The 26272-nt window shown below is 42.3% G+C and overlaps 1 protein-coding gene across 1 annotated transcript in view; it reads right to left on the reverse strand.

Moving 5' to 3' along the window:
- The window catches only part of LOC136886053 (nucleoredoxin), a 490502-nt gene that overhangs the window by 219133 nt on the left and 245097 nt on the right, over nt 1–26272 (reverse strand). The window contains exon 2 of the mRNA XM_067158780.2: nt 11734–11988. Coding sequence (XP_067014881.2) covers nt 11734–11988 — 255 coding nt within the window. The remainder of the gene's footprint in view (nt 1–11733; nt 11989–26272) is intronic.

Genomic DNA, 26272 nt, shown 5'->3' on the forward strand with positions numbered 1-26272 from the left:
ATATTGCTGAGAACAGGAAGCCATAGTGTGTTCGTGCTTCGAATGCAACCCGAGATTATGCGCATTGCCTGATTGAGTTGTACATCGATCTTCTTTGTGTGAACACTATTGATCCAAGAGGGGCAGCAGTATTCAGCAACAGAATATGATAAGGCTAATGCTGTTGATCTTAGAACATGAGTATTAGCTCCCCATAATGTACCAGCAAGTTTCTGAAGAATATTATTTCTAGTTTTTACTTTAGCAGCTACATTTGAAAGATGTTGCTTGAAAGTCAAAGTTCTATCAAGTGTTATTCCCAAGTATTTTGGTGTACTGCAGAACGGCAACACTTCACCTTGGAATCTGACTGTTGGTTTGTAATTAGACTGTCTGTTGCGTAAGTGGAATGTAGATATAACTGTTGTTTGAGGATTTAGGAGAAGGCACCATTTCTTGAAGTATTCATCCAAGGCTTCCAGATCAGTGGCTAAAGTAGGTTCAGCATCATAAAAGTTGGAGCACTGAGTCACCAAACAAATGTCATCAGCATAAATGAATTTTCTTGATGATTTGTCTGGGAGGTCATATATGTACAGACTGAAAAGAAGGGGGGAAAGGACTGATCCTTGAGGTAAACCACCGTTTAATTTAAACACTCTACGTCTATCATTATCAGCGTAGATCTGGAAGTACCTATTACTGAGCATATTGCTAAGTAAGGCCGTAAGTTTACGACATGGGATCACACTCAAGGAGTCCTTCTCGCCAGACAGTATCATAGGCAGCTGATAGATCCAAAAAGGCAGCCACGCATACTGATTTCCTCTCATATCCATTTTCGATATACGTGGTGAGAGACAGTACTTGATCATTACAACTTCTTCCAGGTCTAAATCCTGCTTGCTCTATAGGAATGTAGCTGTTGATTGTTTCATAAATTATATTGTAGATCAGTCGCTCAAGGAGTTTATATGTAACACTTAGAGGAGTGCTATTGGACGGTAGCTTTCCACCTTACATGGATCTTTATTTGGCTATTATCTTTGTTTTCTTTATCAGAGGTGGTATGTTTCCAGTTTTCAGAATATTAGTGAAGAAGTTGGTTAACCATTTTATTGTGGCTGGTCCGCAATGAGCCAAAAATTCAGGATAAATTCCATCAAATCCTGCAGCTTTTCCAAGTTTCATACTTTTTATTGCGGCTTCAGTTTCCCCTTCTTTGAATGGAGTAGAGAATTCAGAAAACTGCGGCGTTTCCCTTTTCTTGATGTTCAACTTTAATTTGATATCCTTTTTGGTTCGCTTGTCTTTTGTGTTTTTAAAAACTGATATTAGATGATTAGCAAAATCATTCAAATCGATGGCTGTTTTTGATCTCTTAGTTGCAGGGTTTGAAGAATCCAGTTTCCTAATTATAGACCAGGCCTTTCTGCTAGAATGTGTATAATCTAGGGATTCCACTGTTTCATGCCAGATCCTTCTTCGACTCTCAACCAAGGATTGGAGGAGACCAGCTGCATTGTCGGAATTAGGATGTTCTTCATATTCTTGTAGTAATTCCTCACTCTCTGAACTCCAGCCAGGTATATACTCCTTACGATATCCTCTAGGGATGCATCGTCTCGCTGCACCTTTTATAACTCCTACAAATCTGCTGTAGTTGTATGTTGGTTTGATCCATCTTATATTGGAGTCTGTTTACTTTGCAAATTCAGTCCAATTGGCTTTCTTGAAGTTCCACCTTCGTTTAGGATGTGAACGAATCACTATGTGAGGAATACCATGGGTCTGTGGGTGAATCACTATGGGTTTACAGTACCCGTGTATAGTATCCGACACTATGACGGAGGCTTCCCTCTGGCCAGGTACTGTTGGAACACATCGAGGAGATAAAAATAGGGTGTTTCAGCATGTGGTTGTTGACATCATGGGTCTGTGTTTCGAGGAACACCACGGGTCTGGGCGTTGCCTGTGATTAGTACCCTCTATGTGAGGAACACCACGGGATAGTACGAGTCCCTGTGATTAGTACCACTGTGTGAGGAACACCGTGGGTTTGCATTACCTGTGCGTTACGCCATTATGTAAGAAACACCACAGGTCTGCGTTACCTGTGCGTTGTACATTACCTGTGAATAGGACCACAATGTGAGGAACACGGTGAGTCTACGTTACTCGTGATTAGTACCAAACACAATCCATGGCGCAAGAGCACCGAAGGGCCATGGCCCACCAAGCGACCGCTAGTCAGTCCGAAGGCATGCAGGTTATGAAGTGACTAGTGGTCAGCTACAGCCGGATTTTTATGCATTAATAGGTTAGAATGCAAACTTTCTAAAGCGAGTAATAAGTATAGTCTACCTTCGCAACGATTATGCTACGGGGTTTGCATAAACATTAGGGGTACGGCCCATCAGAACCCCTAGAATTTATGTTACTCTTGCTACATTATGGAAGAGCGGGTGGCCGATTGTTCCTACTAACCAAATTAGTTTGCAATCTAACCTGTTACTGCATAAATATCCGTAATCACGTAGGCTGAGTGGACCTCGAACCAGCCCTCAGATCCAGGTAAAAATCCCTGACCTGGCCGGGAATCGAAGCCGGAGCCTTCGGCTAAGAGGCAGGCAGACTACCCCTACACGACGGGGCCGACTTGTGATTAGTACCGCTAAATGCATATTGATTCTTTCATTCAACATCAAGTTTTGAATTCAGGCCTATGGATGAATTTTATAATTTTTAATTATCAATGCATACCGTCGCATATCGTACCATTAGGGGCCGATGACCTAGATGTTAGGCCCTTTTAAACAACAAGCATCATCAGCTCATCATCACCAGAAATAAAATCCCTGAACTGGCCGGAAAACGCACTCAGGGCCTTGAGATAAGAGACAGGTACGCTACCTATACGCCACATGGCTGGCTAATAATAATAATAATAATAATAATGTATGTATGTTGGGTATTCAGCCCGAAGGCTGGTTGGATCCTCAACAGGTCCGCCATTAGCTGTCATAGATTGCCTAGGTGTCACTGAAGAGGCGTACTAGGGAAATGAGGAGTGAGGTAGTTTCCCGTTGCTTTCCTCACCGGGCCAGAAGTTGCTACTGCATATCAGTCTGCCAAGCCCACTGAAATGCGTGCAACAAGCGACCCTATGAGCGACATTTTCACACCATTCATAGCAGGGACTGGCTGCATAAGGAATGGCATTACTAGCATCACTCATACCGCAGCCACTTTCATATTGTCAAAGCCAAGGATAAGACTGAGACAGGTCAATGAAAGTAACAAATTTATTCTAGCCCATACCAGAAGACATAGTGCACTGTAAACACTACATCTTGCTAGCAAAGGCAAATAATAATAATAATAATAATAATAATAATAATAATAATAATAATAATAATAAATTTGTCAGACTCCGTGGCTGAATGGCCAGCCTTGAGCCTTCGGTTCAGAGGGTGCTAGGTTCGACCCCCGACCGTGTTGGGGATTTTAATCCCGTCTGATTGATTCTTCTGACTCGGGGACTGTGTAACTGTGTTTGTCCCATCACAACCAGTTATTCGACCGGGTCACGAATGGAATGAATGAAGCTAGCGGCGAGGACAGGAATTGTGCCGGCTGTGGAAGTCTGTCGCACTCCTCTGGGGCAATGATCATTGACTGACAGATGAAATGAAATGAAATTAAATGAAATGATATTGGAGAGTGTTGCTGGAATGAAAGACGACAGGGAAAACCGGAGTACGCAGAGAAAAGCCTCCGCTTTGTCCATCACAAATCTCACAAAGAGTTCGCCAGTTGTGTATTTATCTATGGGGGTGAGTTAGATGTACCGCTATGTGAGGATGTTGTGTGCGAGTGGTACGTGTAATTGTACGGGCTAGGAATGGGAAGGAAGCAGCCGTCCTGGCATTTACCTGGAGTTGAGATGGTAAACCACGGAAAACCATCTTGTGGGCTGCCAAGTAGCCGGCTCACTCGGTAACCGACATTTTGAACATCTTCATCTCCAGATGGCTAATACTTTACAGGGTCTGTCATATAAATCCAGACCGAACGCACGGTGTTTGTACTCTGGGCTACGGCACCTGCAGTACGGGAGGCGCGCGCATAGTTCTTGACCTTGCAAGCAGCCCGCACGTGTTCGACCTGGCAAGCATCAGTCGCCAGTCCGAATCTCAGCTGTTAACATGGTGATACAGTTATCATAGTAACACCGTATTTTGATCTGTAAAAATTCTCGTTTCATCTTAATGGTCGTGTGAGCAGTCATAACTAGGGCACAGACGTTTAGGACATTTCATATTTTTTCCTTATATTAATTGAATGGAAAATACGCGTTAAGCATGATTTTATCTGCGGTGACTAAAATTATGCTATTTTCAGGAGTCATATAAAGTCTGCGAAGTTAAGCAACATTGAGCGTGGTCGAGAAGTGGATGGGTTGCCACGCGCTGTTGGTGGGAATGGAGGAGCGGAAAGGAACTGGCCACCCTACCGTACGTGAACTCCGGTTCAGGTACACCTCTGCGGAGGTTCGGACCTGCCTTCGGCAGAACACACCCTTACCTTACCTTTTCCCATAAATTTTTGTGATTTTGTCATATTTTTATCTTTTTATTCCATTTTCACGTATCAGCTTTCAGTCGTCTCAAAGACGGATTTTTCACATCTGCTAATATTGTTGTCTGTAATTTCTTACAATTATCTTTCTTAGAAATTATGTGAATTAGGAGGGTAAACTGTATACAAAGAGACATATGCGTAAAAAGCAAGAGAATAGTGAGGCTCAATGGAACTCTTAATGATTTGACGTACTTCAAATATATCCCAATAACATCCTCCGATGCTGAGCGGTGTTTCTCCCATTACAGGTCAATGTTGACTGAAAATAGAAGATCGTTCCTATTTGAAAACTTAATATGTATATTATCTTTCTGATCGCCCATCAAAATGTAACACTTATTTCAAAATGTGCAGAGTCGACAGTTATCTCTGGACTGAGTAATTAAATACATTCAAAATATAATAATAAAATTCATTTAAACAGCGGCAAGATCAAAAACTTTTAAGTCATATTTATTGTCATATTTTAATACATTTTTAGGCCATAGGCCCTAGTCAAAACTCTCGCTGGTAGTGTGCAGAAAATCTTAATGGTGTTTATGAAGTCCTTCGTTATGATAGGAAGATTGGCGTTTCTTTGCTGTTAGTGCAAGACGAATAATTGAGCCTATTTGTTTCGAGACGACAGTAAATCCAGAGAGGTCTCGGAAGTGTTTGCAGACAGAGTGATCAGTGCTGGTCTATTTCCCCCTCGTTCTCTAGATCTAACAGTGTGCGATTTTGACTTGTGGGGTAAACTGAAAGGAAAAGTGTATCGAACAAACCCTCAAACATTGGAGGAACTGAAAGAAAATATTACGAATGAAATCAGAAACATTTTATTGGTAGAACTCATTCGCATCAGCCAGAATGTGGTTACTATATACAATGCCTGTATAACCCTGGAAGGACTATACTTCCAGCATCTTTTATAAGGTAAGATTAATTCAGATAAGATTGCATACACGCTTAAAGCAGGGCGGTCGCGCGCGACGTAAGTTCGGTTAAGGCAGCCGCCGTAGCGCAGAGCGCAGATGCCGTCCGTTCGGTCTGAGTTTATATGAGGGACCCTGTATTGTTCGATCTAAAGGAGTCAAGTAATCGTATGGCACTTATACAAAAAAAAAGAAAGGAAGAAAGACAAAAGGAAAGAAAGAAAGAAAGAAGGAAAGACCCAACAACCCGCTAGCGCGTCCTGAGCGCGTCCAACAACTCAACACCAGTGTATATGAGGTAAAGGATGATAAATTAACATAAAGCGGATAATTGAAGGTTGAAAATGGGAAAGGATGAAAGTGCCACAATTGTTTAGCTCGGAAATGATTGAAAGCACGATACACCGTAATATGATGAAGCTGAAAGTTCACACTGTGCGTCTCCAGATTTCCAGGCTTTAGCATGTTACGCCGTATCGTGCTTTCAGCGAATTCCGAGCAAAAAAAGTAGATTCGCTATTGTGACACTTTCACGTTTTCCCGTTTTCACTTTTTAATTACAGGCCAGTCATCTTGACATGTATTCTTTGTAAGCTCTGGGAGAGAATTCTTTGTGATTATATTAGACACGACTACGAAATTACTAACTGGTGTGACAGAAGGCAGTTCCGGTTTATGAGGCTCAACTTGTAGGATTTCAGCAAGATGTAGCAAATATTTTAGATTCAGGAGGTCAAATGGACTGTATCGCTACTGACCTATCCAAGGCTTTTGATAGGATAGATCGTGGGAGACTACTGACTGACGAAAATTAGTGGTTGAATGGATGGCTAAATCTCTAGAAAACAGAAGACAGTGAATTAGAGTTGGCGATCTTGAAATGATTAAGAGGGGGTTGGGGAGGGGTTCAGTAATTTATAGGGAACATGCATGATGCGGTGTTTTAATTAAACATGTGCTAATCCGATTCGAAATTCCATGCAGAACTCAAAATTTTGGTCAGAAATAATAACTCCAAACATGATGAAAATCCAAATTTGAGTACGAAAATGTCACGTGACGCAAGTACGCGATCTCATTGGTTTGACGTCATCGTCCAGGTTGACTGTATTAGCAGACGAAATAACACATAGTGTGCTTCGAGAAACAGGATACAGTTCACGCATTTCTTCTTTATGTTAGTGTCTGTTAAAGTTATATTATTTTAAATAAATAAATATTATGTATTCGGGGCGTCGACTTAAGAAGGTCTTTTGCGCCTACTTTGCACTATATGTTGTGACCCTGTGTGTATTTGGAAATGGTGGAAGTGTAAAGTGTTGAATGTGAGGAAAGGAGCATTAAGGACGACACAAACACCCAGTCTCCAGGCCAGGGATATTAATCATTTACAAATAAAGACCCCTGGCCCGATCGGGAATTGAACCCGGGGCCGCCGGGTGACAGGCGGACGCGTTGCCCCCTACATCGGACCTATTAAAGTTAAGTTCAATTTCTATACAGTGCGTAATAATGTGAATGTTCCTTTTTTTTGATTTGAAATTGATTTTATGCAGACAGTGAAGCAGAAATTTAAAAATGGTGTACAGTTCCGATGTGCACAAATACATGGCATGCCAGTCCAAACAAATTATTTATCATGTGCCACATAGCAGTAAAAATAAGAAGAAATGCCAGTGATATATATTGAAAATAACTACAGTTTATTGCTGTGAGAATAATTTTAATGTAAGTTGAATTTGTTTGAACTTTTAATCACTTTTCCATGTCTGCTATTTTAACGGTAAAACTTGCCCGTGCGGTTATGGGCGCGCGATTGTCAGCTTGAATCCGGGAGATAGTGGGTTCGAATTCCACTGTCGGCAGTGCTGAAGATGGTTTTCCGTGGTTTCCCATTTTCACACCAGGCACGGCCGCTTCCTTCCAACTCCTAGGCCTTTGATATCCCATCGTCGCCATAAGACCTATCTGTGTCGGTGCGACGTAAAGCCAATAGCAAAATACTTTAAATTTGAATCTATTATTCTTTAATTAAGTGCTTCATTTACATATTGGAGTACGAAAGTGATAAACAGTGCATAAGTTAACGCTGATTATTAAAGTAATCTCTAAACCTAACCCAAGTTTACGGTGATCCATGTCAAATTAATAAACCAAAGGGTTTATGAACTAAACTGATTGCTCTAATTATACTAATTTATCTTGGCATGAGACATTTATTTATTTTGTTATTTATTAACAATATTTATTTATTTATTTATTTATTTATTTATTTATTTATTTATTTATTTATTTATTTATTTATTTATTTATTTATAACCATTTTCTGCATAATGTTAGAAAGTATTTGCGAAATTTCGTTGTACAATGGAAGGTGATTTGAAGAGGGGCCTTTGTGAACCTATTAAATGATCTCTGTTATGAACTGGCTTAGTGCGCTATTGATGTACAACGGAGTCTTTGTGTTGTGAATTCTATGTGAAGTAACAGCTATTGAGGTCTACCGCCGTTCGTGAAGTTTGAACCGTTATAATGCCCTGTAGTGGGGAGTCGTGTGTTTTATCACGTTTGACATTCATGATGTATCGAACGTATGTATATTGTGTTCCTTCAGTAATTTGGTGTTCAACATTTCAGATTAATCGAAATATATGATCGCTAGAGAATGATCTGTCTTTGAACAAACGCACCAACGAAAAACGATGAAAAGCAAAGAGCAAAAAGAAGGAATTAATGGCAGGATAAATGGAAGGAAGTGACGGAGGAAGAAATAGAGAAAAGAAAAGAGAAGTAATAATAATAATATACACACGCGGAAAAACCAGGCATCCAGATCTCTTTGGAGAAATAGCAATTCATAATTAACATCAAGCCAGCACCAAGAGATCTAATAGTAAACTAGGGACCGAGCTCGATAGCTGCAGTCGCTTAAGTGGGGCCAGTATCCAGTAATCGGGAGATAGTGGGTTCGAGCCCCACTGTCGGCAGCTCCGAAAATGGTTTTCCGTGGTTTCCCATTTTCACACCAGGCAAATGCCGGGGCTGTACCTTAAGGCCACGGCCGCTTCCTACCACTTCCTAGGCCTTTCCTATCCCATCGTTTCCATAAGAGCTATCTGTATCGGTGCGACGTAAAGCAAAGAGCAACAACAAGTAAACCAAAGGGCAATCAAAACGACAGATACGTTAAAAATGTATTGGTGAGTGGACAGAACCATACGTCTCAAAAAAAAAAAAAAAATTTAAGAAGCTTTCGCGTCGCGCATGAATACAATTGGAAATGGCTTATCAACTGACTAAAGTCGTTTACAGCAAAAAGTTCATATCATTGAACGCAAAACTGACATTATTGCAGTGTCATAAGACCAGAGGCTTTGCATGCAGTGGTATGCCTTGCTATGCACAGGGAAGGCCTGATAGATAGAAAGAAAGGTCTTAAATAAAATTCTTGGCCCAATAATAATAATAATTTCGTGTGGCTATTTTTAGCCGAGTGCACCCCTTGTAAGGCAGAATCTCCGATGAGGGTGGGCGGCATCTGTCATGTGTAGGTAACTGCGTGTTATTGTGGTGGAGGATAGTGTTATGTGTGGTGTGTGAGTTGCAGGGATGTTGGGGACAGCACAAACACCCATCCCCCGGGCCATTGGAATTAACCAATGAAGATTAAAATCCCCGACCCGACCGGGAATCGAACCCAGGACCCGCTGAAGCGAAGACCAGTACGCTGACCATTCAGCCAACGAATCGGACTCTTGGCCCAATTAAAGACAAAGATAACCATGAGCTGTATTCTCTGGCGTCATGCGAAGAAGGAGAATTACATTTTATGGCCACTTGCTAAGAATGAAACCAACACGTTTATCGAGCCAGATCTTTACCTATTTTAAAGATAAGACGACCCAGCCAGCCTGGTTCAAAGAAATGGGGATCACTTATCAAGATATACAAGGACGCAACCCACTCAGGAGGAACCTCAAAGACCACCAGGGTTTTCAAGAAAGACCAAAGACTGGAAAGACGTGGACGCATGAAAGAAAAAAGCAACAGCGGCAAAGAATGAAGGAGCACTGGGCAAAGATCAAAGCGCAGAGAAGACAGCTGGTCCTTAGTAGGCCGATAAAAACAAATAATAACAATAATAATAATAATAATGGCGTGTGGCCTCCAGATAGGCCGGGCCTGTGAGGATGGTGCCATACCTGCGATGAATCCTAATGACGAAGACGCCCCACACAAACACATACCAAGCCCCCGAGCCATCGGAATTAACCAATGAAGATTAAAAATCCTCAACCCGGCCGGGAGTTGAACCCGGGACTTCGTCGAGCAAAGACGAGCACGCTAACTATTTAGCCATGGAGGCGGACATAGAAATAGTACGTGAGGAAGAAAAAGATAAATGGAGGCAGGAAGGAAAGACTGGGAATTGGAGAGAAGGGGGAAGCATTGATGGAGAGGAAAGGAAGCAGGTAGGTAAAGGTATAAAGGGTGGAAAAGAACGGGAGGAAAGGAGAAAAGAAAGTGAGGAAAATGGAGTAAGATAGTAAGGAAGAGACGATGAGAAAAGTAAAGAATGGAGAAGAAGGATAAGGGACGGAACGAAGAGAGGAAAAGGACGAAACGAAGGAAGGAGGGAATATATAGAAAGGGAACATGAAAGGAAGAGATAGGAGAAAGGGAAGAAGTAAATGAAAGGAAGAAAGTCAAGTAAGAAGTGGTCGGTCCGCCTCTGTGGTGTAGTGGTTAGTGTGATAAGCTGCCACCCCGGGGGGCCAGGTTTGATTCCCGGCTCTGCCACGAAAGTTGAAACGTGATACGAGGATTGGAACGGGGGCCTCTCAGCCTCGGGTTATCATCTGAGTAAAGGGTGGTTCTATTCCCGCCTCAGCCATCCTCGAAATGGTTTTCCGTAGTTTCTCACTCCTCCAGGCAAATGCCGCGATGTTACTAAACATAAAGCCACGGCCGCTTCCTACCGTCATCCTTGCCTATCCCATCTTCTCATCCCCCTCCTCCACAAGGGGTACGGGTGAGGCCTCCTAGGCGAGGTGCTGATCCTCCTTCCCAGTTGTATCCCCGACCGAAAGTCTCACGCTCCAGGACACTGCCCTTGAGGTGGTAGAGGTGGGATTCCGCACTGAGTCCGGGGGAAAAGCCAACCTTGGAGGGTAAACAAATTAATTAATTAATTAAGAAAGAAAGAAAGAAAGAAAGAAAGAAAGAAAGGAAGGAAGGAAGGAAGGAAAATTTAGAAAGAAGAAATTTGGAAGGGTCCGCCTCTGTGGTGTAGTGGTTAGTGTGATTAGCTGCCAACCCCGGAGGCCCGGGTTCGATTCCCGGCTCTGCCACGAAATTTGAAAAAGTGGTACGAGGGCTGGAACGGGGTCCACTCAGCCTCGGGAGGTCAACTGAGTAGAGGTGGGTTCGATTCCTTCCTCAGCTATACTGGAAGTGGTTTTCCGTGATTTTCCACTTCCCCTACAGGCAAATGCCGGGATGGTACCTAACTTAAGGCCACGGCCGCTTCCTTCCCTCTTCCTTCTCTATCCCTCCCAATCTTCCCATCCCCGCAAGGCCCCTGTTCAGCATAGTAGGTGAGGCCGCCTGGGCGAGGTACTGGTCATCCTCCCCAGTTGTATCCCCGACCCAGAGTCTGAAGCTCCAGCACACTGCCCTTGAAGCGGTAGAGGTTGGATCCCTCGCTGAGTCAGAGGGAAAAACCAACCCTGGAGGGTAAAAATATTAAGAAAGAAAGAAATTTGGAAGGAAGAGAAGAAGAAAGTAAGGAAGCAGGAAAAAGGAAGAAAACAGGAGGGAGGGAGTGAAGGAAAGAAAGTAAGAAGGGAAAGGATAACCGAATGAAGGCACGGGGGAAAAGCATGGAATGAGAGGAAAAGGAAGTAAAATGTAAATATGAATATGTAAGGTAAGGGTGTATTCTGCCCGAAGGCAGGTCTGAACCTCCGTAGAGGTGTGCCTGAGCCGGACTTTAGGTACGGTAGGGTGGCCAGTTCCTTTCCGCTCCTCCATTCCGTAACCCCCACCAACAACGCGTGGCAACCCATCCACATCCTGACCACGCCCAGTGTTGCTTAACTTGGGGATCTCACGGGATCCGGTGTTTCAACACGGCTACGTACGTTGGCTAGGAATAGGAAAAATCGAAAGGAGAAAAAAAAAACTTGTCACTCACCCAGTGCGCTGAGAAGTAGAGCCCAGTGATGGTTCCCTGAGGTATAGCTGGACATGGAGTGTTCTCTGAAGTGATCAGTCCGCCAGACTTCAGCACCTCCAGTACGGGTCGTGGTCTCCATGGAAACCTCTCTCCAGCAGGGTCTGTCTCCAGCCGCTCACACCCACTGCTTGTAATGACCTTGCCGGACGCCGCCTCCAACAGCACGAGCGTCGGGGCACCACTCTTCGCGCGATAGCGTCGACTCAATCGACCCTGAAACAGTCAAATCATACGGTTACGTGTGTGGACGTCTAGTGCCAGGGACAAGAAACATATGATACCGTAAACTGCGGGAACGTCGGTCAACGTAACAGACCTGTCAACGTAGAAAAGTGCCAATCGGGGAGGTTTGCCAACCAGGAAGGGGGAAAATGCGGGAGATTGCGTGAGAAACGAAAAACATGCCGAAGTGTGATACACATTCGATTATTACAACAAAAGTACTATTTAAAAAAACAAAGAGCGTACGGTAACAATAGCTTGAAGCAGCTTCAGAAAACACCCTGTTATGACAGCTTCATACGAAGCAGCTTCGTTCTTCTGTGCAAAAATAATCTTATGGAACATGGAATAAAGCACAGCATAAAGCAGCTTCTGCTGAATCTGCCCCGACTGCTACTGCTTATCTGCCTTGCCGTTGCGAAACTTCTCACTGCAATGCACACCCTCAAGTTGGTAGCCTTGGTATCGTCGTGATCTACGCGACATGTTGCATACTCAATTTAGAACATGCGAAATTTGATTCCCTTCTTTGATTTTGGGAAAGTAATTGATTGGCAATTGAACATGCCTGTACTTCAATAGTTTCCATATTCTACACATTTTAATACCGCAGATGGATCTTACACGGATATTTTCTCCCTCTCAACCTCATTAGGAATTACGTGTATACCTAACCTCAATTTTTATTGATAAAACCTGCCATAATATTTATAAATGCGTTTACCAAGTAGCTATTTTTGATTGATGTTCACCACCCAAATATTTAATTTTAAGTGCATCAGTCTGTCAGGTCAACAGCCCAGAGGCTGGTTGGATCCTCAAATAGAACCACCAAAGGTTATGCGGTTATAAGGAAACCCCAAAAACCAATGGCAGCACCAAAATGAGGCGTACTAGGCAAGATGAGGAGTGAGGTAGTTTGCCATTGCTTTCCTCACTGAGTCAAAGTACTTGCAGCACGACTGACCCTGTGAGCAGCACCTTTCATAACACTCAGATGCACTAGTTGTGCTCTGAATGTCATTACTCAGCACCACCCATACCCCAGCAGCTTCCATATTGTCACAGCCATGGATGAGACTGGGACTTCGGTGGAAGCCACACTTTACTCTGGCCTGTGCCAAGAGATGGATGCAAAAGTACTGTATCCACCAAGAAATGACAGCAGGCAGCAGTTCCCCTACATACTCTAAATATATGCGCCTCTTCCATTATTTATCTGCAGAGTAAACAATGATTTTCATTATGTTTCTCTCTCAGGCCCTTATTTTTATATATATTCCCATTAGCCACCACACCATACCTCTTCGTTCTCTATTTGGGAGCCTTTCAGGTAAGTTCATATCAAGAGCTTATTTCTTTGTATAAACTCCTATTACTAGCCCACTTTCACAGTGTTCAGAAACATCCTATTGTTATATCACTATGTACGCTTAAGATATTTTGAGGGGAGTTAAGTAAAATTTTCTGTCCACAAGCTTTATTTATAGCAACATGCTTCACAATTTTCCCTGGTATTATTTTACATTTTACTGCTTCGTTTTTTTATGAAGCCTAAAAATACTTTTACTGTTTTTAAACTTTCCTACAAGTAGCACTTTTTACAAGCATTATAACCTAGTGTCAATTCACAGGGATCACCCAGTTTATCTAATAATCCCAATTTTATAATAAAAAGTACACGTAGTGAGTTTTTGTTTAGTATAAATCTAATCATAAATCTTTCCGGATAAAGCAGCATTGAGCATTTATAATAAACACGATGGAAATTAAACAACCGTAATTGCGAAGCAGTCTCAATACTCTGCCACTACCAGTTCACAACTAGCAGAAAGCAGAACCAGACACAACCTCAAGCAAACAGTTTTTGAACTGCTCTACCAACGAGGGAACGAGACAGCTTCTTGAAGAAAAATTCAGTTTATCCCATCCCTAGGTAACAAGTAATTTCAGTTTTCAGAGCTATATGGACCAGGCGCCTATTAAATGATCCATTCGCCCAGACATGACTCAGAAAATAACCAGCAACTCGACTGTATGACAATATTGGAGCATCTGCTGCTCTTTCCCTCGTTTTTACAATAACAAAATTTGATTTTCCACAAGGAAGTGGTGCGTTAAAACCGCCTTACCAAGTACTTTATCGGCAGAAAGTTTGCTGAGCGATGTAAGAGGATTACGAGTCTATAAGTTGGCAAGTTCTTCTTCCCCAGCGAGCTATTTGAGTTAAGTAAATAAGATGATCAACTTTTTAACTAGTGAAAAGAATTCTGAACGTCACTCATTCCAAGAAAAAGAAAATCCCTGTTTGGTCCTATAGTCAAGATGTTGTACAGGAAATATCAAATTTTAGGATGAAGAGATTTTCATATTAAACAGTTACTCAAGGCTGTCGTCTAGTGAAAATGAGAGAGAGAGAGAGAGAGAGAGAGAGAGAGAGAGAGAGATTCAGCTTACAGCAACAGCAGTAGCGGCATGTGATTGTAATAATAATAATAATATTATAATTATTTTCTTCTTCTTAATCTGGTTACCCTCCAGGGTCGGTTTTTCCCTCGGACTCAGCCAGGGATCCCACCTCTACCGCTTTAAGGGGAGTGTCCTGGAGGGATGGGAAGATTGGATGGGACAGGCAAGGAAAAGGGAAGGAAGCGGCAGTGACCCTAAGTTAGGTACCATCCCGGCATTTGCCTGGAGGAGAAGTGGGAAACCACGGAAAACCACTTTGAGGATGGCTGAGGTGGGAATCGAACCCATCTCTACTCAGTTGACCTCCCGAGGCTGAGTGGACCCCGCTCCAGCCCTCATACCACTTTTGAAATTTCGTGGCAGAGCCGGGATTCGAACCCAGACCTCCGGGGGTAGCAGCAGCTAATCACGCTAACCACTACACCACAGAGACGGACTATAATTTTTTTAAAATTAAATCTAGTCCTGTGGCAAAAAAACTAATTAGAAGCCGTAAAAAATGTTATTCAAGCCTTTTCACCTCTTGAAAGTAGAATTTCAAGAAATGTAGAAATCGTATTTTAGGAAATTATATGAAGAACGTTTTAGTACAAAAGTCCGACTCCTTGGTTGAATGGTCACTGTTCAGGCCTTTAGTTTAGTGGGCCCCGACTTCGATTGCCGGTCGGGTCGGGGATTTTAATCACGTCTCATTAATCCTTCTGCTTCAGGGATTGGGTGTTTGTGTTTGCCCCACCACTCTCCTCTTCATAATCAGACAACACACCATACCACCAACCATCACAGAAACACGCAATAGTGATGATGTCCTTCCACATAGGGTTGCATCAGGAAGGGCATCCGGCCGTAAAACATTACGAAATCCACATGTGTAACACAGTTCTCACTGGTGTGGCAGAAGTGGCAGAAGGAGAAGAACAAGAATGTTTTAGTACCCAAAAAAAAGAAAAATTGCCGTGTTGAGTAGGTCAGTCCGATGGTAGTTGAAGTTGTTCAAATACTTCAGCCTTGTGTCGGTAGATTTACTGGCAGGGCAAAATAAATCCTGCGGGACTAAATTCTGGCACCTCGGCATCTATGGAAACCTCCAAAAGAACGTGTTAGCGGGACGTAAAAACAAAAATTATTATTAAAATAACGAAGTTTTATTTTATTTCACTGACGAGAAAATCGAAAAAAGGGGGGTAAAATTAAAATATACCCTTGAAAGTAGAATTTTAAAAAAGCAGGCATATTTTAGGCATCTATATGAAGAATGCTCTAGTGCAGCAACGGGGGAAGTTGTAATTTATTTCGTGGCCGAGAAAATTAAACATGTAAATTTCGAATATAACCCCATTTCAACCTTATAGAATCAAAAATTTCGTAAGACATTCCTTAGCACTGCTTTGGCACGCCCGGTGACAGGATCTTGGGTCTTCGGAGCAATTGAGGGGTCCGGGACTCAGAATCCCGGTCCTCCCTCACTTAGTTTAGACCAGAACTAGGAACTTACAGGTTATTTTATAACTAGGACTAACCTGATTTTCACCCTCTGTTGGCGAATTTTGCACCCAAAAATTGGTTTAATAATGGTGAAAAATTGGTGCAAAATTTTTATGGGTGCAAACGTGGTATATTTGTGGTGCTAATTTGGTATTGAAAAAAGCACCACAATGGCACCACATATTTTTTCACACTGATTTACACCAACAAAGTTGGTGCAAGTGAAGTGACATTTTACACGATGTGTGTGTGTGTTTAGTCCTCAGCCCGAAGGCTGGTTGGATCCTCAACAGTTCCACCATCAGCTGTCATAGATGGCCTAGGTGTCACTGAAGAGGTGTACTAGGGAAATGAGGAGTGATGTAGTTTCCCATTGCTTTCCTCACCGAGCCACAAGTTGCTATTACATATCAGTCTGCCAAGCCCACTGAAATGCATGCACCAACCGACCCTATGAGCAATATTTTCGCACCATTCATACCAGGGACTGGCTGCATAAGCAATGGTATTACTAGCATCACTCATACCTCAGTCACTTTCATTTTGTCAAAGCCAAGGATAAAGCTGAGACAGATCAACGAAAGTAACAAAATTGCTCTAGCCCATACCAGAAGACATAGTGCACTGTAAACACTAGGTCCCGCCAGCAAAGGCATTTTTACACCATAGTGACACAAAAAAATGGAGTACATTAATCAGACAATTTCTACACCAATTTCAAGCCAAAAATACACCAATTTTTTTTCCTTCAACCTTCTGTATTGTCAACACCACTGTTGAACCAAATTTGCTTAAAAAATGGTCCAAAGTTACACCAAGGATTTGGGTGCATTTGTGCAATCACCTAGTGCAAAATTTGTGCAGTTTTCTTCGTATTTACCCCACAAATATAATGGTTGAAAATTGACGTAATCTTGGTGTAAAATTGGTGTATTATTGGTGTATCTTTCAAAGCAAGCAATGTGGTACATTTGTAGAGTAAGCTTTGTGTCACTTTGTTGCAAAATTGGTATAAAATTGGGAACAACAAAAACAACGCTAATGTCATACTTCTCAGCTGGACACTGACAAACGATCTACCTTTTATTTGTTTTCTCACGTTTAAAACAACAAAATTGTGTGTTCTTATTGGCATTTAAATTTATTTAAACTTTAAATTTTTGTTTTTAATCCGTGTTTTGGTCCCACTCCACCTTTAGCCGGCGCTGCGTATTCGAACATATTCCTACTACTACTACTACTACGAAACGTTTTCATTCCTCCCCTGAAGGGGGAGGCGGGCCTCTTAGACGGTTACGCCGTCTCTCAGGCCGGGAGAGTTGTTACGGTGAAGGAGATGTGCGGAGAAGGTGAGGGGGTAGGCGGCCGTGGCCTATACTACGAACTGTCCCGGCATTCGCCTTAGTGCAGGAGAATGGAAAACCACGGAAAACCATTCTCAGGACATCCGACGGGCGAGGCCAGGCGAGAAGTGCAGCACTGTGCTCCAGGCCCGTCTCCCGAATGCGGAGGCGTAGAGCCACGGTAGAGCCGTGACCACCTCTCCTCTGCTCGGTTGGCCGGTCAGAGTACAGAGCTTATGGGACAACAACCCACTGTGCATCTACCGACTCATAATCTTACAATTAAATGCCTCTAGCTTTAATGGTCTCTGCTTAGCGTTTGTGAGTCAGTCAGGAAGGGATATCATCTTTTATAGTGAATATATCTACATGTTCATGGTAAAAAGTACGCAAAATAAAAGATTTAACATTGCATGAAGGCTTACAGAAAGTCAAGGCAATTAATTTCTCCTGAAGTATAAATCTAAATATCTTTGCATCCTGACGGGGAAATGAACCCACGTTCTTTCGGCTGAACCGAGCGCGGGACTTGCTCTCAAGAACATAAATTGGCAAATGTACTTTTCATTTCCAAAATCTGAAAAGCATTTTTCTGGGATTCAATATTAACATTTGTAGAACCTTATGAGTGGTTTGACCCGACGCACTGCAATACTGGCATACAGGGCGAGATGGCAGGGAGCCTCAGGTGAACTGTCGTTGTCAAGGAGGGAGATCAATGTCACGATAGGTGGGGTAGAGAAGCAGGTCATTAGCCCGCCGGCGGGAACCGAATAGCGCGCTTGAGTCTGGAGGTTGGCAGCTCTTCATCTGGAGTCAAGGAGGAGGGTGGAATGTTCTGTATCATCTGATATGCTACCCAAGTGCCAATGTTTGCACGATTCAAGGATGAATATATAAAGCAATGAACGTGGGAGACAAGGGACCTTAATTATTTTTTTACTCATTTATTTATTTATTTAATTTTATTTTATTATTTATTTATTTATTTATTTATTTATTTATTTATTTATTTATTTATTTATTTATTTATTTATTTATTTATTTATTTATTTATTTATTTATTTATTTATTCTTAATCCGTTTATCGTCCAGGGTTGGTTTTTCTCTCGGACTCACCGAGGGATCCTACCTCTACCGCCTCAAGGGCGGTGTCCTGGAGCGTGAGACTTTGGGTCGGGAATACAACTGGGAAAGAGGGCCAGTATCTCGCCCAGCCGGCCTTACATGCTATCCTGAACAGGGGCCTTGTGGGGGTATGGGGAGATGGAAGAGGATAGACAACGAAGAGGAAAGGAAGCGGCTGTGGCCTTAAGTTAGGTACCATACCGGCATATGCCTGGGAGAGAAGTGGGAAACCACGGAAAAAAACACTTAGAGGATGATTGAGATAGGATTTTTTTTCTTTAACGCTAGAAGTGGGAAAACCATCTTCAGGGCTGCCGACAGTGGGGGGTCGAACCTACTATCTCCCGGATGCAAGCTCATAGCAGCGCACCCCTAACCGCACGGCCAACTCGCCCGGTAGAGGTGGGAATAGAACCCCCTCTACACAGTTGACCTCCGGAGGCTGAGTGGACCGCGGTTCCAGTCCTCGTACCACGTATCAAATTTCGTGACAGAGTCGGGAATGAAACCCAGACTTCCAGGACTGGCAGCTAATCACACTGACCACTACACCACTGAGGTGGGCTGTATTTATTTACTTATTTATTTATTTATTTATTTATTTATTTATTTATTTATTTATTTATTTATTTATTTATTTATTTATTTATTTATTTATTTATTTATTTAGCGCATGGTCTTTAATGTCGGGTATGTTCAAGGACATGTTCGCCTCGTCTGGTGCAGGTCTTTATTTGACATCTATGGGTGACCTCAGGGTCTGGATGTAGGATAATGATGAGGTAGGGAGAGGATGAGACGCAGTGTGGGCACATACCCTATTCCAGTCGAATAACACCAGGAGGTCTGCTCAAGACTTGAGATCTCCACCCATTCGATGGAGGAATCACCACCAACAACGTCATATAACTTCACTCCATATGAACACTGCGGAGGTGTTTGGAACTGAATCTCCAGGCTTTCGGCACGCAGTCTAGCGATTATAAACTGTATACCACCACCTCTCCTACCTTGTCGCCCAAAATCCGGATGGTGAATTTTCTTCCACCAATGGGACTTCACAAATGCGCAGGTAGCCCAAGGGCGTGAACTTGAAAAACCTCCGCCAGGCGAGCCGAAGTCACACACTATTATTACAGGTGACAGTCACCTGATGACGATGTTAAAATACCGGAAGTTTACTTCAGAAATGTTAAAATTTTTGGAATTTTGTCTCTTAGCTCCGAACTTCTTTGTACATCATACAAATGCATGAATTCCGTGACATATGGCAAAGCTATTCATATCTGTACTGTTGTGTGTGTCCTCCGTGCTCCCGCTCCGCGCTAACAAGCTCCGCAACCCGCCGCATCACCGATGTTTCCAGAGCCTACGAGATGACTGCACTGCGCCTGGCATGCTCGTCTGTGACGTCAGCCAGCGCTATATAAGGAGCGACGTTCCTCGCCTCTCCAGGACTACCCCAGTGTCCAACGACCAGACCACACCGCAAGTCAGACACGGAGGCATCCTCTTTTAAAATGTGTTTGAACAGGTGGACTGATTACTGGCCGTGAGGTCTCACCTCTGGACATTGCCTCATCTTTCTTGACTCCCGTGGCCACGTCGAGCCCCGAGTCAAGCATTCTGCTTCTCCCGCATGTCCTCACCAGTGCTCCGACGCCCATCTTAGCATTTTGCGAATTAAGATATTGACGCAAGTTCCTTGCAAGTCTAAGTCCAATTAAGGCATTATACTAACGCGACTCTCTCTACAAGTTACACTTGTTATCTCACAGCAGATAGTTTTCGACTATCCAAGGACATTTCCCAGTGGAATAGACTATCTCCTCAAGATAGGTTTGAATGTGTATATAGGACTCTCTCTCTCTTTGTAAATATATATTTGTGCCACAGACTTTCAGTATATCATATAATAACAGCATTAACTGCGGGCAATCAATCAAGCTTCAAGACAAGTTTCATTATATTTGTTGTAAATACTGTATAAAACGATAGAAGCAATACATTTTAAGTTGTGTTACTGTATACTAAGTTCCTTGTATACAACATGTACCAACTGCGATATAATATAATTATTTCAACGTTGTCGTAAAACTAAGAAACCTCACAGAATTGACTGTCAGGTCGGAAACACGAAACTGGAACTAGTAGATGATTTGAATTCGGGAGATAGTGGGTTCAAACCCCACTGTCAGCAACCTTGAAGATGGTATTCAATGCTTTCCCATTTTCATACCAGGCAAATGCTGGGGCTGTACCTTAATTAACGCCATGGTCACTTCCTTCCCACTCCTAGGCCTTTCTTTTCCTATCGTCACCTTAAGACTTGTCTGCCGGTGCGACATAAATCGAACACAGCAATGGAAGAAGAAGAAGAAGAAGAAGAAGGAGAAGAATCATTCCCTAAAAATACCGATGGAAGAAAAAGAAGAAATCATTCCCTGAGAATAGTAATGGAAGCAGAAATCATTCCCCGAAAATAACGATGGAAGCAGAAGAAAAATCATTCCCTGAAAATGACGATGGATCAAGAAGAAATCATGCCGGGCTGAGTGGCTCAGACGGTTAAGGCGCTGGCCTTCTGACCCCCAACTTGGCAGGTTCGATCCTGGCTCAGTCCGGTGGTATTTGAAGGTGCTCAAATACGTCAGCCTCGTGTTGGTAGATTTACTGGCACGTAAAAGAACTATTGCGGGACAAAATTCCGGCACCTCGGCGTCTCCGAAAACCGTAAAAGAGTAGTTAATGGGACGTAAAGCAAATAACATTATTAAAGAAAGAAGAAGAGAAATCATACCCCGAATTTAGCGAAAGAAGAAGAAGACGTTCGCTGAAAAATAGCGGTGGAAGAAGAAGAAGAAGAAAATAATTCCCTGAAAATAGCGATGGAAGAATAACTCCTTGAAAAAAGCTGTGGAAGAAGAAGAAATCATTCCCTCAAAATAGCTATGGAATAATAATAATAATAATAATAATAATAATAATAATAATAATAATAAGAAATCATTCCTTGAAATATAGCGTGGAAGAAGAAGAAGTCAATCCCTGAAAATAGCGAAGGAAGAAGATGAAGAGGAAATCATTCCATGAAAATATCATCTAAATCCACACATTACCTGAAAAGATCTTGTCTCTCCGAACTGTCACCTTAATGACCGAAATGCAATCACACGAGGTACGAGGTACGAGGGGTGTAATTTGAAGTTCGTTTGTGTGATGCTTTCTTTTTTAATCAACATCTCTAGAGACAGGGCTGGCTGGAGTATGGCTCAGTGGCTACGAACACGAGAGATAATTATAGTGGAAATGCAAGACGCCTTCTTAACAGGCTGTGATCCCCGTCTTTCATCACAGAGGAGCAGCTAACGGAGTGGAACTGGGTGATAGTGAATGTGGGTGTGCAGCACTCCCACAAGAAGTCTCCATGTAGCTTGGTGTCGATCAGGGGGTGACCAGTCTGCCACGAGCCACATCTGGCATAGTGGATCAGAATCAGTAGCGTCGAGCAGGGGATTCCTTGAGAGTTGCCGCTTGGAAACAAATTTCTTTCGAGGGGAGGATGAAGTTCTTACCAACGTTTTACCAGAAAGAGAATCCACAGTTCTAGCCCTTCGGACAAATGATAGGGTGGATCATGGGAGACTACTGGCAAAAATGAGTGCAATTGGACTAGACAAAAGAGTGACTGAATGGGTTGCTATATTTCTAGAAAATAGATCTCAGAGAATTAGAGTAGGTGAAGCTTTATCTGACCCTGTAATAATTAAGAGGGGAATTCCTCAAGGCAGTATTATCGGACCTTTATGTTTTCTTATATATATAAATGATATGAGTAAAGGAGTGGAATCGGAGGTAAGGCTTTTTGCGGATGATGTTATTCTGTATAGAGTAATAAATAATTTACAAGATTCTGAGCAACTGCAACGTGACCTCGATATTGTTGTGAGATGGACAGCAGGCAATGGTATGTTGATAAACGGGGTTAAAAGTCAGGTTGTGAGTTTCACAAATAGAAAAAAGTCCTCTCAGTTTTAATTACTGCGTTGATGGGGTGAAAGTTCCTGTTGGGGATCATTGTAAGTATCTAGGTGTTAATATAAGGAAAGACCTTCATTGGGGTAATCACATAAATGGGATTGTAAATAAAGGGTACAGATCTCTTCACATGGTTATGAGGGTGTTTAGGGGTTGTAGTAAGGATGTAAAGGAGAGTGCATATAAGTCTCTGGTAAGACCCCAACTAGAGTATGGTTCCAGTGTATGGGACCCTCACCAGGATTATCTGATTCAAGAATTGGAAAAAATCCAAAGAAAAGCAGCTCGATTTGTTCTGGGCGATTTCCGACAAAAGAGTAGCGTTTAAAAATGTTGCAAAGTTTGGGTTGGGAAGAACTGAGAGAAAGAAGAGCTGCTCGACTAAGTGGTATGTTCCGAGCTGTCAGCGGAGAGATGGCGTGGAATGACTTTAATAGACGAATAAGTTTGAATGGCGTTTATAAAAGTAGGAAAGATCACAATATGAAGATAAAGTTGGAATTCAAGAGGACAAACTGGGGCAAATATTCATTTATAGGGAGGGGAGTTAGGGATTGGAATATCTTACCAAGGGAGACGTTTAATAAATTTCCAATTTCTTTGAAATCATTTCGGAAAAGGCTAGGAAAGCAACAGATAGGGAATCTGCCACCTGGGCGACTGACTGATTGATTGATATATTGATTGATTGATATATTGATTGATTGATTGATTGATTGATTGATTGATTGATTGATTGATTGATTGATTGATTGATTGATTGATTGATTGATTGATTGATTGATTGATTGATTGAAAACTAGAGTTGAAAACATCTTAGGGATATGCAAGGCAATGACAAGTTGCTTAACGTCGCACCGACACAGATAGGTCTTATGGCGACGATGGGATAGGAAAGGGCTAGGTGTAGGAAGAAAGTGACCGTGGCCTTAATTAAGGTACAGCCCCAGCATTTGCCTTGTGTGAAAACAGAAAACCAATGAAAACCATATCCAGAGCTGCCGAGAGTGGGGTTCGACTCTTAGCGATATGAGCTACGAATTTTAGGTAAATAAAATATACAAAGTAGAATATATTCCGTATTTATTCCTAAAAATTACAATCCTTTCTTAATCATAGTTAAACGGTCGATTAGATTAGCAGTTTGCCTTTTTCTACGATTACGAGCGCTAATGTGAGTCAACGCATTGTTTCACATAGCACCGCTACGAGCATTTAAGCTCTTATAACTACATTCGTTGTGGACATTTTAAAAAAAAACACCTAAAAACGCCTGGTGGTATTGAATCAAGGAACACATTACAAAAATAATTACGTAAATAAGTTAATTTGGCTAGGATATGAATAAAAAATAAGACGAGTAAAGAAACAAGTGTCCGCCTCTGTGGTGTAGTGGTTAGTGTGATTAGCTACCACTCCAGGAAGCCCGGCTTCGATTCCCGGCTCTGCCACGAAATTGGAAAAGTGGTACGAGGGCTGGAACTGGGTCCACTCAGCCTCTGGAGGTCAACTCAGTAGAGGTGGGTTCAATTCCCACCTCAGCTATCCTGGAAGTGGTTTTCCGTGGTTTCCCACTTCTCCTCCAGTCAAATGCCTGGATGGTACCTAACTTGAGGCCACGGCCGCTTCCTTCTCTCTTCCTCGTCTATCCCTTCCAATCTTCCCATCCCCCGCAAGGCCCCTGTTCAGCATAGCAGGTGAGGCCACCTGGGCGAGGTACTGGTCGTCCTCTCCAGTTGTATCCCCGACCCAGTGTCTGAAGCTCCAGGTCACTGCACTTGAGGCGGTAGAGGTGGGATCGGTCGCTGAGTCCGAGGGCAAAACCGACCCTGGAGGGTAAACAGATACATAGGAAGAGGAAGAAGAAGAAGTACTCTTCGTCTGCGTCCCCCCACCCACAGGGGGTTAGCGGTTTTAAATGATTAAATGATTACCAACCCTCCTCCTTTCTCATCCCAGACTTACAAGATCAAAAGAAACTCCTGGCCATAAATAGCAAATGGCACAAAGCCCGCAGGACAATTAGATTCGACACAGAACGACTTAAGAACAACTAAGTCAGAGGTTGAATAAAACAGATATGAATAACTGGGATGAACTGAATGAGACCGTAGTCAAGAGGGCCAGTGAACTCGCTCCCCTAACAAAAGCAGGAAGCATGTGTGGCGGAGTGAAGACTGCGACTAGACAACAGTCCAAAGACAAACAGCATGGCTGAGATTGAACTCCTACAAGACCAAGGAAAACTGGAGAAATTCTTGGTGCTGAGGAAGTTCACGGCCAAGATTATCAGAGGAATAAAACGAACATTCCCACGCAACCATCTGACTGACATTACCTGTGATTAGTACCACTATATGAGGAACACCATGGGTATAATTTACAAGTGATTAGTACCACTATGTGAGTAACACCATGGTTCAATTTTACCAATGATTAGTAACACTAGATGAGGAACACCATGGTTCACCTTTACCAATAATTAGTACCACTATATGAGGAACACCATGATTCAACTTTACCAATGATTAGTACCACTATATGAGGAACACCATGGGTATACTTTACCAATGATTAGTACCACTATATGAGGAACACCATGGGTCTACTTTACCTTGATTAGTGCCACTATATGAGGAACACCATGGTTCAACTTTACCAATGATTAGTACCACTATATGAGGAACACCATGGTTCAACTGTACCAATGATTAGTACCACTATATGAGGAACACCATGATTCAACTTTACCAATGATTAGTACCACTATATGAGGAACACCATGGGTCTAATATACTAGTGATTAGTACGACTATATGAGTAACACCATGGTTCAACTGTACCAATGATTAGTACCACTATATGAGGAACACCATGGGTATACTTTACCTTGATTAGTACTACTATATGAGGAACACCATGATTCAACTTTACCAATGATTAGTACCACTATATGAGGAACACCATGGGTATACTTTACAAATGATTAGTACCACTATATGAGGAACACCATGGGTATACTTTACAAGTGATTAGTACCACTATATGAGGAACACCATGGTTCAACTGTACCAATGATTAGTACCATTATATGAGGAACACCATGGTTCAACTGTACCAATGATTAGTACCACTATATGAGGAACACCATGATTCAACTTTACCAATGATTAGTACCACTATATGAGGAACACCATGATTCAACTTTACCAATGATTAGTACCACTATATGAGGAACACCATGGGTATAATTTACAAGTGATTAGTACCACTATGTGAGGAACACCATGATTCAACTTTACCAATGATTAGTACCACTATATGAGGAACACCATGATTCAACTTTACCAATGATTAGTACCACTATATGAGGAACACCATGGGTCTAATTTACTAGTGATTAGTACCACTATATGAGGAACACCATGGTTCAACTTTACCAATGATTAGTACCACTACATGAGGAACACCATGGTTCAACTGTACCAATGATTAGTACCATTATATGAGGAACACCATGATTCAACTTTACCCCAGTGATTAGTACCACTACATGAAGAATATCATGGCTCAACTTTACCTGTGATTCGTATCACTATATGAGGAATATCATGGGTCTAATTTACTAGTGATTAGTGCGACTATTTGAGTAACACCATGGGTATACCTTACCAATGATTAGTACCACTATATGAGGAACACCATGGGTCTACTTTACCAGTGATTAGTACCATTATAAGGGACCAGTGACATGGATTTTGGACAACAAGCACCATTTCAGAAAATAAGGCATTTCGAATTGAATCCACTGA

The sequence above is a fragment of the Anabrus simplex genome, chromosome X, assembly GCF_040414725.1.
Source record: "Anabrus simplex isolate iqAnaSimp1 chromosome X, ASM4041472v1, whole genome shotgun sequence".
Lineage (NCBI taxonomy): Eukaryota > Metazoa > Arthropoda > Insecta > Orthoptera > Tettigoniidae > Anabrus > Anabrus simplex.